Below are 13,641 nucleotides of genomic sequence, written 5' to 3'. Positions count from 1 at the left end.
CCCAATTGCTGTCTGCACGGGCAGAAAAAGTTTGCTATTTTAATTTTTGTCTTTTTCTTTTCTCTACACATTAAATTTGTGGTAGTTTAAAGTCCTGAAAAGGTTTTTCTCAAAAGTTCAGCATTAATTGTTGAATTATTGTTGACGTTTGCGCTGATATATAATCTTTGCAGTGCATTTGTTCTTGACCATTAGTTCCAGCCAGGAATAAATTGTATATACTGCTTCTTTCCAGCTATAACTGTGCCCAGGTTCGAGCTGTGTGAATGCTTCTTACACACATTACACAGAGCACCCTGCCTAGCTAGTCACAATCTGTTTGCTCTGAAAACCTTGAGACCTGTATCTGCACACTCAATACATTTAACTCCAGATAGATTTTATAAAGTGCTCAGGAGTCCCAAGGGACAAACTTGAGAACCTTTTCATAAATCGTGTTTGACAGAGCATAACTCCATTGCATGTGGTGTCAAACCCCAGTGGTGTGATGAAACTCTTCCAGGGGTTCTACACTCCCACTTTTGTTCCATTGCTTCTTTTTTTTTTAGTTCTCTTTTGCTTGCAATCCTTTCTCCAGTCCCCTTCTCTCTCAGCATAAAGAACATCTTCTCATCCACCTCACTGGTTTTCCCCTTACACATTTAAAATCATGAATTACAGCATTTCCCTTTTTTTCCCCCTGCCAGTGAGAACGACTTTAGCTTCTTTGGCCATCATGAGTGAAGTAGGTATGTTAAAATATTCAGTCGACTGGCCCACTAGACACGCAATGGTGATGAATCGATTTCAGCCAAGTTTGACAAAAATGAAACAATTTATTATATAGTATAAGCTAAAAGGTTATAAATATCTAGCCATAATACATTAAATACTTAAATTTTACTGGATTATCTTTTAATTGCTGAAAATGCCAAATCATTTCAGAGATCTGAAGGACTGCACAACATATGTACATATTTTGATTAAGGATTTATAAAATGAGAACTTATATGTATAAAATTATTTGAGGGAATCCCCCAATACATTGGTCTTTTGATAATAAAGATTTTTGATGTGAACAAACTTTGTAATATTTGTTTTAATTTGCCACACCTGTAGCACAGTTTCCATGTGGTACAGGTACTGTAAAAGCATGATCTGTTTCCAATAGAATGCTGCTAACAACAACAGTAACTTGTATTTAATAACACAGTGAAATGTCCCAAGCCGCTTCACATGAGTATTATCAAACTAAATTTGACACCGAGCCACATAAGGAGATATTGGCCCAGAATTTGCAGTCGGAGGCTTCCCGCGGACAAAAACCTCCGGCAGCAATAATTTCTACGAAAGTACCTGGTGGTCCCGGAGGTTCGGTGACTTGCGGTCCTGGGGCTCTACGCGAAGGCCAGCGTAGGGGCCCATGTATCCTAGGATCATACGGATCTCTGGGATCATGTGGGCCAGCCCATTCATACTTTTGGTAATTCTGTATGTATGGACCTGCTGTTAGTATGAATGGGAATACCCCCAAAACACTGAAAATAAATTTTAAGAACACATTACATATTCAAAATTAATTCAAATGCAATTTAATTAAATATTTTATACAAAAATGTATTTTTTTTAAATATGTTTTAACAGGGCTAAAAATAAATTTACCTTAATGGAAAGGGTTTTTAATATATAAATGAGTGATAACATTTTATTCCTCTTTTTTTTAAACTCTTACCGTATAGCCCAACTCTCCGCCCGCGGAGGCCCTTTTCCTTTGCACGTGTGGGTTCGCATACCTATTTGGTGCTCGTGGCCAAATTTCCAAACTGTGCTTTCAATGGGAAAGAGTCTGCATGGGCAGTGGAGAGTCAGAACATTATCTCTACAACATAATGCTTACTCGGAAATGTGGTACAAGCTAGGATGTAATTAAGGATTCAGAAGATTGATATATAGGATAATGGACAGTCATGCCTGAGTTACAAATGGGGATCTAATCAGATGTTGTAACCAGCACATCGGTTTGAAAGCAAGGGACAAGTGTCTTTCAGAGAAGTAAAGGCCGAGAGCTTGTGTTGGCGATGGTCACTGATGCCTTGGGAGGCAAATTACATTTGGACAGGTTGCAAAATAAACCTCATGTCATTACTCTTTCCCTCTTTAGGTGGTTTAGTATAAACACGTTAAAAGAAGCTGCTACCATCGAATGCCCTGTTTTTGATATGGGCAAATCAAATCCAAACCCTCCCCTCATCATTGGTGCTTTTTACAGCTGTTTATCAGTAGTGGGCCAATTTGCTTCATCATTTTTATGTTTCTTTGAATATTTTACCCCATATTGCCAGTAATTTGCCTCATCACTTTTTTGAGCCCCTATACCATTCCTGACCGAGTCCAGTTGGAGAATCTGTTCTCTAGGCATTTGCCAGTGCTGTCCTTGAACCATGGCTCTGAGGTGCATCGTGTTCTTGCATTCTCTGATTATGCTGATATAATTTGGTGAACCTCACCAAGAGTTTTTTTTAAAAAGGCATGTTTTTCCAAACTGCCTACACTTATCTAATAATCCAGGAATCTAGAGAACCATACCCTTTTAATAAAATGGCAACTGGTGTAAACCATTCGTGTGCAGCTATTAGTCTCCTTGGAAAAGACTGGCAGTAAATCTTCATACTGACGGGTCACTATGACTTTCTCATGCCCAACACTGTTTTTCAGTGGGAGACATGCATTTATATAGCACCTTTCACGACCAGCGGACGTCTCAATGCACTTTACAGCCAATGAAGTACTTTTTTGAAGTGTAATCGCTGTTGTAATGTAATGCTTGCCAATTTGCGCACAGCAAGCTCCCACAAGCAGAATTGTGATGATGACCAGATAATCTGTTTTAGATGTTGATTGAGGAATAAATATTGGCCAGGACACCAGGGATAACTCCACTGCTCTTCTTCAAAATAAAGGTGTTGATTTTTCTTGTGTAAAGTTCCACTATTAATCTGTAAACTATAGTAAAGTCAGAATTGAGGCTCGAGACTCCGAAAAACTTTAAAAAATATTTACTCTTCCCATTCCTCAGCTTCGTCCTGCCAATATTCTGATCTGAGGTCTTCGTCATCTCAGCAGAAATGTAATATTTTTATATATTGCAGCATAGAGACGGAGTGAAAGTTATTCATCGTAATGTGCCTCGTGAATTGGAAATCTGTCACTTGTGTTTGACGAAGGAATGATTGTCACGTACACCAGCAAGCTGTGGGAGCTTTATTTTCCATGTCCCTCCCATTGTTTGAAGAACAGCCTAGCTTCATGGTGACAAACAACAATGTGGAATTTCTGCAACGTGGTAATTTTTGACAGGAATTATGTCATTGTTTCAAAGCACTGGCAAAAAATCACTTGCATATTGACATTTCTGGGCCTTGGTTGCCCTTCTCGCCAGGTTGATGTGACCTTTTCTGTCCTTGTTAAATGGCATAATAATCCTGGTGGCACAACACATTGCTGCAACGATCAGTACCAAGTATAAAGTGGGTGAGAAGTGACTGAATCTTCTGCAGAAAGGTTATTAAACAGTGTGAGGCTTTGGGATGTTGAGAATGATGTGGTTTTTTGATTTGTGAAATGTATTGACTTTTGGGAAGTTTAATATTATTTCTTTCCTCTTCACAGATTGACTTGAATTAACTGTTCGGGACTTATTTTGATTTTCAGACATCCCCTGGCAAAAAGCCCCTGTTGAAGAGAGGTTCAGTGATAGGGAATTACCTGGTGGAGGACAAACCAGTCAAACGGTTAGACCCGTGCCAATGCAAATATAAGTGCATGCAATGAATTGTGAGATCCCGTAATAATGCAGTCACTTTTGTTTCCTATAATTGCTGTTACTTCATCCATGGTATTGCATGAGATGTTCATATAACCACCAGTACCATGAACAATTCCATGTGAAGGCTTGCTGTTTCCTCAAGGCTTCATGTTTACAGATCCAGGCGACCAAGGTGTCAAATTGTAGACCATTTAAACTCTTCACATGTTTATATTCCAAATTTTTCCGGAGAGAAAAATTGCTCCAAGGCGGTACACTGGCGTAGAGCCTCTCCAATATGCTGCACTTGGAAGTGGTTGGATATAAGTTCACGGTCCTAGTGAACACACAGTGAGCTCCAAAGCTCTGCAGTGCTGCCGGGGAGAAACGCAAAGGAAGGGAAATCTGGGACAGTGACCCCAAGTTGTTTTCAGGTGCCTTCTAAAGGCTGGGTCTAAGAGTTGTCTTGGTACAAGCTTGAGTGTAAGTTGCCTCCCTACCCTCTCAGTTGAGAAATTACACTTGGCGACACAAGGGAACTGTGTGAATTCTTTAAAATAAGGGGGTGTTGTCTTACAAGAGTAAACACGTTCAGAAGAGATGGGAAGGGAAGACAATGTGAATGTAACAGTTTCTTCAAGAATTGTTAAGAAAACTAGTTATAGGAACAGGAGTAAACCATTCAGCCCCTCGGAGCAGGCTCCATCATTCAATTAGATCATGGTTGATCTGTACCTCAACTCCATGCACCCACCTTATCCCTTGATATCCTTACCTAACAAAAAGCTATCGATCTCAGTCTTGAAAGCTCCAATTGTCCCAGCACCCACAGCCTTTTGAGGAGACGACACCAGATTTCTACTGCCCTTTGTGTGAAGAAGTGCTTCCCGATTTCCATGCTAAAAGGTCTAGGTCTCATTTTAAGATCATTTCTCTTCGTTCTTGATTCCCCCATCAGAGGAAATAATTTGACTACCTCATTAGTGACATTCTCAAAATTCAACCAGATTAGTCAGCATGACTTAGCTTTTAAAAAAAAAAAGCCACGCTGGCTCCCTCTGATCAGCTTCAGATTTTCTCAAGTGCTCAGTCGTCTATCCTTTGGAACAAACACAAAAAATGTTTGAAATCTGCAGCAACATGAGTCAAAAGTTTCAGGTGTGACCCTTCGTCAGGGCTCGGCACTTGCCTTGAGACTGGATGTTGCAGTTAGTACACTGCCCTAGCCTTTTTGGTTTAAATCCAGGCCAGAACAGATGGGGTGAAAGTTTGCTAAGATTTCCACAGCTAAGGCCAGAAGTGAAATTAATTTGGGATGAGATCTGTCCATTTTTGGTGGGTGTGGGATCGTAGCACAAAATTGCTCAAAATTCAGCACAAAGTTAGATTAATTTGGCAGTCTGGCCATGAGTGAATTAAGGATGGTTGGTGTATGAAACTGGAAATGTCACATTGGCACAGCAGGGGTTGTTTTTGTGCACTTAGAATTGAGGCAGACTGTTGGGGTACAGGAGCTCTGCAGCTAACTCACATGATGTACGTGACTTGGGAGTGTTTAATGGGGACTTTAGGCTCCAAAGGTGGAGTCCTATTCTCCAGCATTGAGATCCGACAGCTTGAAGTACAGGTCAACCTGTACAGGACAGGTCGCTATTTCTGAAGTTTGATCTCTTGGTCATTGAAAGCTTTTGCAGTGGTGCTCCAGTGTTATCTCGGTCCCACAAACTCCTTGACATTGGGACAGATTTGACGGTTTCTGGCTAATTCTTAAACTGCATCTTGCAGCATCACGGAAGCTTCAAATTGAAAGATTCTCATCTCATTCATCTTGTCTCCTGTAATGTTGGGTTACCAATTGCCAGATATCTCATTCTGATTTACAAACTGAATTAACTAAAGTTCTCTTTCCTCCGCCCCTCCCTAACAATTATGGGCTGGATTTTCTATCTTGACTACGAATGGGTGGAAAATCTAGCCTATAGGGTATTGCTCGATGCGTGGCCCTGCTCCCTTTTCACGTGAGATTGACGTTAAAAAAAATTGGATATTTTTCGATTTTCAAAATGACACATAGCAGCCCCCTCGCCAGCAAATTCTTATAATAATGAAGGGGGTGACTTGTGCTAGGTATAGAACCACAAGCAGCAGGCTATTGGCTGAACATGGTATCACAGCCAAACCTGATGCCTGCATAGGAACACTTGATAGTGCTCTCCGTAGAGCAACTACTTTACCTGCTTTCTCTCCTTTCCTTACAATGCCACAGGTACACCTGAGGCCACAATGGTAGCACCCTCACTCACCATTTGAGATGATATCAACTAACTCTCTATGGATTAGGGAATGAACCTGGGACCTTCTTTACCAGTTTGGCTCAGTAGGTCAAGGGTGGTGGTGGGGGAAGTTTAATTTATAGCAAAAAACAACACCAGTGTAAATTTACCCCACAAGCCAAATCTGGCCAATTGTGACTGGAGCTTTGCAGCACAGTTTGTCAGGTGTTCCCAGATATGACCTTGTCTGAAAACTCTCCCTCCACCTTCCAAAAGCAGTGACTGCATCCCATTTAATCTCTGCCCATAAATGTCAATTCGAATGAAATGACTTGAGAGCTTTTTCTTAAGCAAATTCAGTTCTAGGAACATCAACGCAATTGGTCGGTAAGAGGCTATTATAATTTCAAAATTATTTTATGGCAGCATGTTGTACAATTTTATTAATTTTAACTTTTATAAAACAAAATGGAGATACTTTCAATAAGATTGTAGAATGGTTGAAATTTAAATTCATTTAAAATTAAGGTTGATAATTACAATTCCAGTTTCGATGCAGTGGCTCAAATTTTCCACTTTCTTGGAAATTGGATGCATATCCAGCATGGCAGATTTTGGCCCACTGCAAGGATGTTCTCCTGACCTCGCGTGATCTTTCATCCTCGGAGGTCACGGTGGCTCCTTGGCCCCCATCAGAGAAGCTGGAATGGAGTTGTACTATGATAGACCTTGGAGGCTTTCTGAATGTAAGACTTTAGTCCTCCCCGCCCTCACTGCCTTAGCAACAGAGGATGAGCAGATGTCCTTGGGCCTGGTGTTGCTAAGTTTTAAATGTGTCAGATGATGCATCTCTGTCATTTGCATATAGCCCGCCCACCAATGGGTGAGCGCAGTGTTGGCCACTAGTCCCTCTCAGATGGATGGGGAAATGTGCGTCCATTTCCCACCTCCACACACCCGAATTACACCAGGGGAAGGAAGGCAGAAAACCCAGCCAGCAATTCTCAACATATGGCCTTCTGGGCTACTGTTTCCCTGCTCCGCACCTACAATATACAAGAAATTGAGGTCAAATTTTGCAGGATCAGCCCCCTACTCTCAAATGAATGACTAACTTCACTTCTAAAATGGTTGAATATAACCCACAATATCGAACAACATCAGGTAGACTAACGACTACATTCAGGATTTCCAGCTTTTTAATATCATTTTTAACTGTTTGAAATGACAAGTAAGCCATTCATTTTAAGGAAAACCCTCTGGCTCTGCAATTTTGCTCTTTGCTATTTCAGCGGGGGCTGTTAACCCAGTTAAAATAAATGGTCTCGCCTCTTGGCTAAAATATTGAAGTCATTTCAGATGAATACATTAAGATTTGGCATGTTTGGAACCCATGGGGTCATTTCAGATTCACCCTGTGAGTTTCCTCTAAGGTAATTGTAATGTTGAATCAGGTTTGATTATATCACCCCTGCTTTCTGTGCCTTTTGTTCCTGGGCCACTGATTGTATTGTCTAAATTAAGTAAGCTATGATGGCACACATCCTTTCTCTTTCAAAATACTTCCAGTTTTCCAAGCGCATTCTGTGAAAACTATCATTTCCAAATTACCCTTAATCTGGGATTTATCATTTGCAAAACAAAAATGGAAACATCTGGCATTAGCAAATAATTGTTCAGATTGGGGGGCTACTTTAACCCAACCCGCCTGTCGTGAAACTGATTGGATCGAGTGCCACGCTAGTTGTACACCCCATCATATTTGGCTCTTCATTTAATTCAATGAAGAGTAATATTGTGTGGGGTGTAAAACCAGTGTTCCATGCAAGCCTGTGGATTTCCCGCTGACGAGTTAGGTTAAAGTTACCCCCAAATTTGTTAAATTGCACTTTTTTTTTTTAATTACTTGCATGGAATGTATTTCTGGCTTTGGTTGAAACTGATCCTCAAACATATTGCCAGCATTTTCTGTTTCTATCTCAAACTTACCATTGGCTATTTTTGATTTTGCTCTATTCATTTCTGTATCTGTGACAAATGGACTTTTGCGCAGACAGCTCGTCGCTGCAGATCTATCTCTCGTTGCCGCAGAGGAAGTGGCATCAGAGCCCAGTAAGAAGAACTGTAAATATGTATCCAAGGGGCCGTGCACAGGAGAAACTGGTGCGGAAGGGCCATGCAGTCCAACGCCAACGGAAGACCAAAGACTGCCAGGTGAGGCTGCAGGCTGTGGGGTGGCAGGTCTACCTTCATACACCTCAGAAGAGGAAGACAAAGACCTGGATGAGGCTCCACTTTCACCCAGAGGCCAGCCCATTGGCATAGAAACATTGGTGAGTAGGGCCAGTTTTACTTTATAGGTTGCTCACTGTTCCTATGTTTACTGTTCAGGGGTACGCGAGCTAAAAGTAAGCAGTTGTCTCTGTTTGTGTTTCTGCTCAGCAAGTGTTTACCAAAAAAATATGAGATCAGAAATCTCCTGCTGAGAGAAGGGAAGTAACAATTCAGTATGATTAAGGATGCATGATTTTTCACAGGTTGCATTTGTTGCGTAGTCTTTGGTTTCAGGTAAGTGGATTTTATGGTGTTGTACATTGAGTTTAGGAAATATTGATGTATATCAGGATTCCCATAATTTTATGGGTCTGTAATAATCATCATCATCATAGGCAGTTCCTCGAATCGAGATGACACGCTTCCACGTCAAAAAGTTCACGGGTGTTTCAATGAGGAACCTAATATTCCAGGTCCCGAACTAAGCCTTGAAGGGTGGAAGATGCCTGTGTGTGGATTTTTTTAACGTGATGACTGTTGCACATCAGCCACCACATGGGCTTGACAGCTAGGTCTTGGTCCAGTGGCAAGGGTTAACCAAGACGACTGGAGACCAGCTCTGTTGCACGGACCTAGTGCGCATATATCTCGCAGTGTGGATTGGCCTGTGCTCCGTAATAAATAGTGCATGTAAAAGCATACCTCTCTCTGTATTATCAGGCAATGTATACTTGCCTTGGAAACTTTCTGATTCCATGTCCTAAGTTCTGTTGGTTAGTTGTATATCTAATATTACTACGTAATTTCCTGATCCAGTACCTTTTGGTATGTAATGTTTGGATTGAATAAACATGATAACATATGACCTAACTTTATTATTCTGGTTTTCTTTTGCTGTAGTTGAGATTGAATCCGATGTCCTTGTCAAAAAAATTCCGTTGTAATAAGGTTGTTTTTTTCCTATGTCGTTTCATTTTCTCCATGATCTTCCATTAATGATCAGATGTGAATTAACATTTGGCCTCATCTCCTCACACCTCTCCATTCATTTTAACTGCTGGCCATTCAACTCCATTCCTCACTTCTTCTCGCACCTCCATCATCTCCGCTCCTTCCCTTTCCACTCATCTCCTCTCCATCTTTGGAATTCTCTACCCCACAGGGATGTGGAGGCTCAAGTATTTTCAAGACCGAGATCGATAGATTTGGAAAGTGGAGTTGAGGTAGAAGATCAGCCATGATCTCATTGAATGGCGGAGCAGGCTCGAGGGGCCGAATGGCCTACTCCTGCTCCTATTCTTATGTTCTTATTTAGCTACACTCCTGTCTCCCCATTCATCGCTACTCATTTCTCCTTGTTTCTCCATTCATCTCCACTGCTGGTCTTTCCAATCATCACTACTCTCTTTTCATCCACACTCCTTGCCTCTGCATTCACCTCCATTCCTCATCTCTTCACATCTCTTCATTCATCTCTCCTCTGCTCTCCTCTCCACTTCTCTCCTCTCCTCTTCATTCATCTCCACTCCTCTCCATTCTTCTCAGCCAGCAGTACCAAGTGGAAGATCCAGCTCGGCCTTCTCATGAGGTCCCCACCATCATAGATGTCAGTCTTCAGCCATTTCAATTCATGCCACGTGATATCACGAAATGACTGAGCGCACTGGATACAGCAAAGGCTATAGGCTCCAACAACATCCTAGCTGTAGTGCTGAAGACTTGTGCTCCAGAACTAGCCGCCCCTCTAGCCAAGTTGTTCCAGTCTACAACACTGGCATCTACCTGACAATGTGGAAATTGCCCAGGTATGTTCTGTCCACAAAAAGCAGGATAAATCCAATCCGGCCAATTATGGCTCCCCATCAGCCCACTCTCGATCATCAGCAAAATGATGCAAGATGCTTTCGACAATGCTATCCAGCTGCACTTGCTCACCAATAACCTGTTTAACTAATGCTCAGTTTGGGTTCCACCAGGACCACTTGGCTCCAGACCTCATTACAGCCTTGGTCCAATCATTGACGAAAGAGCTGAATTCCAGCGATGAGGTAGGAGTGACCGAGTTTGGCACCAAGGAACCCTAGAAAAACTGGTCAATGGGGATTGGGGAGAAACATCTCCACTGGCTGGAGTCATACCTAGCACAAAGGAAGATGGTTGTGGTTGTTGGAGGCCAATCATCACAGCCCCAGGATATTGCTGCAGGAGATCCTCAGGGCAGTGTCCTAGGCCCAACCATCTTCAGCTGCTTCATCAATGGCCTTCCCTCCATCATCGTCAGAAGTGGAGATGTTTGCTGATGACTGCACAATGTTCAGTTCCATTCACACCTCTTCAGATAATGAAGCAGCCCGTGCCCACATGCAGCAAGACCTGGAAAAAAAACAGGTTTGGGCTGAAAAGTGGCAAGTAACATTCACACTATACGTGCCAGGCAATGACCATCTTCAACAAGAGAGAGTTGAACTACTGCCCCTTGACATTCAATGGCATTAACATCATCGAATCCTCCACCATCAATGATACGTCCTTACTATACAGTATAAATGCACACGAGGCCCATGCTTGAGAGAAGGTCAGTCTGTGACCTGTCCTTTATTCCTTAGCACTCAAGTGATGAAGGCAGGTGGAGCTTCCCCTTTTATACCTGAAGATCCAGGTTAGGAGTGTCTCCCACCTTGTGGTCAGTGTTCTCACGGTGTACAACTTGGGTCAGTTTATACATGGGTTACAATGCTGGTTGAATACATGACATCACCTCCCCACCCCCAAAGTCTTATTGGGATCACAGGTTGAGTCTCTCTGGTGGTTTACGCTCCCTTGTAGAGCGCCTGAGTTGGGGCTCCGGTTGTTGGGTGCTGGCCTGAGTGTCTGCTGTTCGCGGTGCCTCAGGCATGTCCGGACTGCCCACAGTGACTGGGGTCTCCTCCCTTTGGTTCCATTGTTCGGTCATCTGTGGTGGAGTGAACTCTATCGTGTTCTTCCTCTGCTTCTTCTATGGGGTTGCTGAACCTCCTTTTTGTTTGATCCACATGTTTGCGGCAGATTTGTCCATTGGTAAGTTTAACTACCAGAATCCTATTTCCTTCTTTGGCAACCACAGTGCCTGCGAGCCATTTGGGCCCTGCAGCGTAGTTGAGGACAAAAACAGGATCATTTACATCAATACATCGCGCCCTCGCATTCCTGTCATGGTAGTCATGTTGTGACTGGCGCCTGCTCTCGACAATTTCTTTCATTAGGTGTACAAGGGATAACCGGGTTTTGAGCGTCCTTTTCATTAGTAGCTCTGCGGGTGGAACCCCTGTGAGCGAGTGTGGTCGGGATCTATAGGCCAACAGGAGGCGTGATAAGCGGGTTTATAGGGAACCCCCTTGGATTCTGAGCATCCCCTGTTTGATTATCTGCACTGCTCGTTCTGCCTGGCTATTTGAGGCTGGCTTGAACGGTGCCGTTCTAACATGGTTAATTCCATTGCCTGCCATGAAGCCCTGGAATTCAGTGCTTGTGAAGCACGGGCCATTGTCGCTGACCAAGATGTCCGGTAGACTGTGGGTGGCGAACATTGCCCGTAGACTTTCTACAGTGGCAGAGGATGTGCTTGAATTTAAAATGTCACACTCGATCCATTTGGAGTAGGCGTCTACTACAACCAAAAACATTTTCCCCATGAAAGGACCTGCATAGTCCACATGGATGCGTGACCATGGCTTGGCGGGCCATGGCCAGGGGCTAAGGGGGGCTTCCCTGGGCGCATTGCCCAGCTGGGCACACGTGCTGCACCTGCGAACACAAAGTTCCAGATCTGCGTCTATCCCTGGCCACCAAACGTGTGACCTGGCAATTGCCTTCATCGTGACAATGCCTGGGTGCCCATTGTGGAGTTCTCTGATGAACACATCTCTGCCCATCTGGGGCATGACTACACGGTTTCCCCACAGTAGGCAATCGGCCTGAATCGAGAGTTCATCCTTGCGCCTGTGAAATGGTTTAAATTTCTCAGGGCATGCCCTGTACGTGGCTGCCCAGTCACCATTCAGGACACATTTCTTGACTAGAGACAATAGCGGGTCTCTATTTGTCCAGACTTTAATCTGACGGGCTGTCACGGGTGAGCCTTCGCTTCCGAAAGCTTCCACAGCCATGACCATCTCAGCAGCATGCTCGGTAGCCCCCTCAGTGGTGGCTAGTGGGTGCCCGGTCTGTGCCGAATTGTGTAGTCATAGGCGGCTAACGTGAGTGTCCACCTCTGTATGCGGGCCGATGCATTCGCATTTATGGCCTTGTTGTCAGCCAAAAGGGACGTTAGGGGTTTGTGATCTGTCTCCAGCTCAAATTTCCTGCCAAACAGGTACTGGTACATTTTCTTTATCGCATATACACATGCGAGCGCCTCCTTTTCTACCATCCCGTAGCCCTTTTCTGCCTGGGACAGACTTCTGGAGGCATAAGCTACCGGCTGTAACTGACCCTTGGCATTGACATGCTGCAACACACACCCGACACCATAGGACGATGCATCGCACGTTAACACAAGTTTCGTATATGGGTCATATCGCGTTAACAGATTGTTGGAACATAACAAATTGCATGCTCTATTAAAAGCCCTTTCCTGGCTGCTCCCCAGACCCATTCGCGACCTTTGCGTAGGAGCACATGTAGCGGCTCTAGCAGCGTGCTCAATTTGGGAAGAAAGTTACCAAAATAGTTCAGGAGCCCCAGGAACGAACGCAGCTCCGTCGTGTTACGGGGTCTGGGTGCTCTCTGGATCGCTTCCGTCTTGGATGCAGTAGGGCTGATCCCGTCTGCTGCTACCCTCATCCCCAGGAATTCTACCTCTGGAGCTAGGAAGACGCACTTCGCCTTTTTCAGTCGCAGATCTACCCGGTCCAGTCTGCGTAGCACCTCCTCCAGGTTGTGGAGGTGTTCTTCAGTATCGCAACCCGTAATGAGGATGTCGTCCTGAAAAACCACCGTCCCTGGAATTGACTTGAGGAGACTTTCCATATTTCATTGGAAGATCGCGGAGGCCGAGCGAATCCCGAACGGACATCTGTTGTACTCAAACAACCCCTTGTGTGTCGTGATGGTGGTCAGCTTCTTCGACTCACTCACCAGCTCCTGGGTCATGTAAGCTGAGGTCAGGTCCAATTTTGAAAAAATTTTGCCACCGGATAGCATCGTAAAGAGGTCCTCCACTCTCGGTAGTGGGTACTGGTCTTGGAGTGACACCCGATTGATGGTGGCCTTGTAATCGCCACAAATCCTGACCGACCCATCCGCCTTGAGCACCGGCACAATCGGGCTCGC

General features: G+C 44.0%; 1 protein-coding gene across 1 annotated transcript in view; it reads left to right on the top strand.

Annotated features, from left to right (window-relative positions):
- The window catches only part of cracr2b (calcium release activated channel regulator 2B), a 207,416-nt gene that overhangs the window by 149,259 nt on the left and 44,516 nt on the right, over nt 1–13,641 (top strand). The window contains exons 10-11 of the mRNA XM_070898566.1: nt 3,691–3,770; nt 8,111–8,390. Of these exons, the coding sequence (XP_070754667.1) occupies nt 3,691–3,770; nt 8,111–8,390 (360 nt within the window). The remainder of the gene's footprint in view (nt 1–3,690; nt 3,771–8,110; nt 8,391–13,641) is intronic.

This window comes from Pristiophorus japonicus, chromosome 14 (genome assembly GCF_044704955.1).
Source record: "Pristiophorus japonicus isolate sPriJap1 chromosome 14, sPriJap1.hap1, whole genome shotgun sequence".
Taxonomy (NCBI): Eukaryota; Metazoa; Chordata; class Chondrichthyes; family Pristiophoridae; genus Pristiophorus; species Pristiophorus japonicus.
Note: the sequence above shows the minus strand (reverse complement) of the source record. Positions and strands in the feature narration are given on the sequence as shown.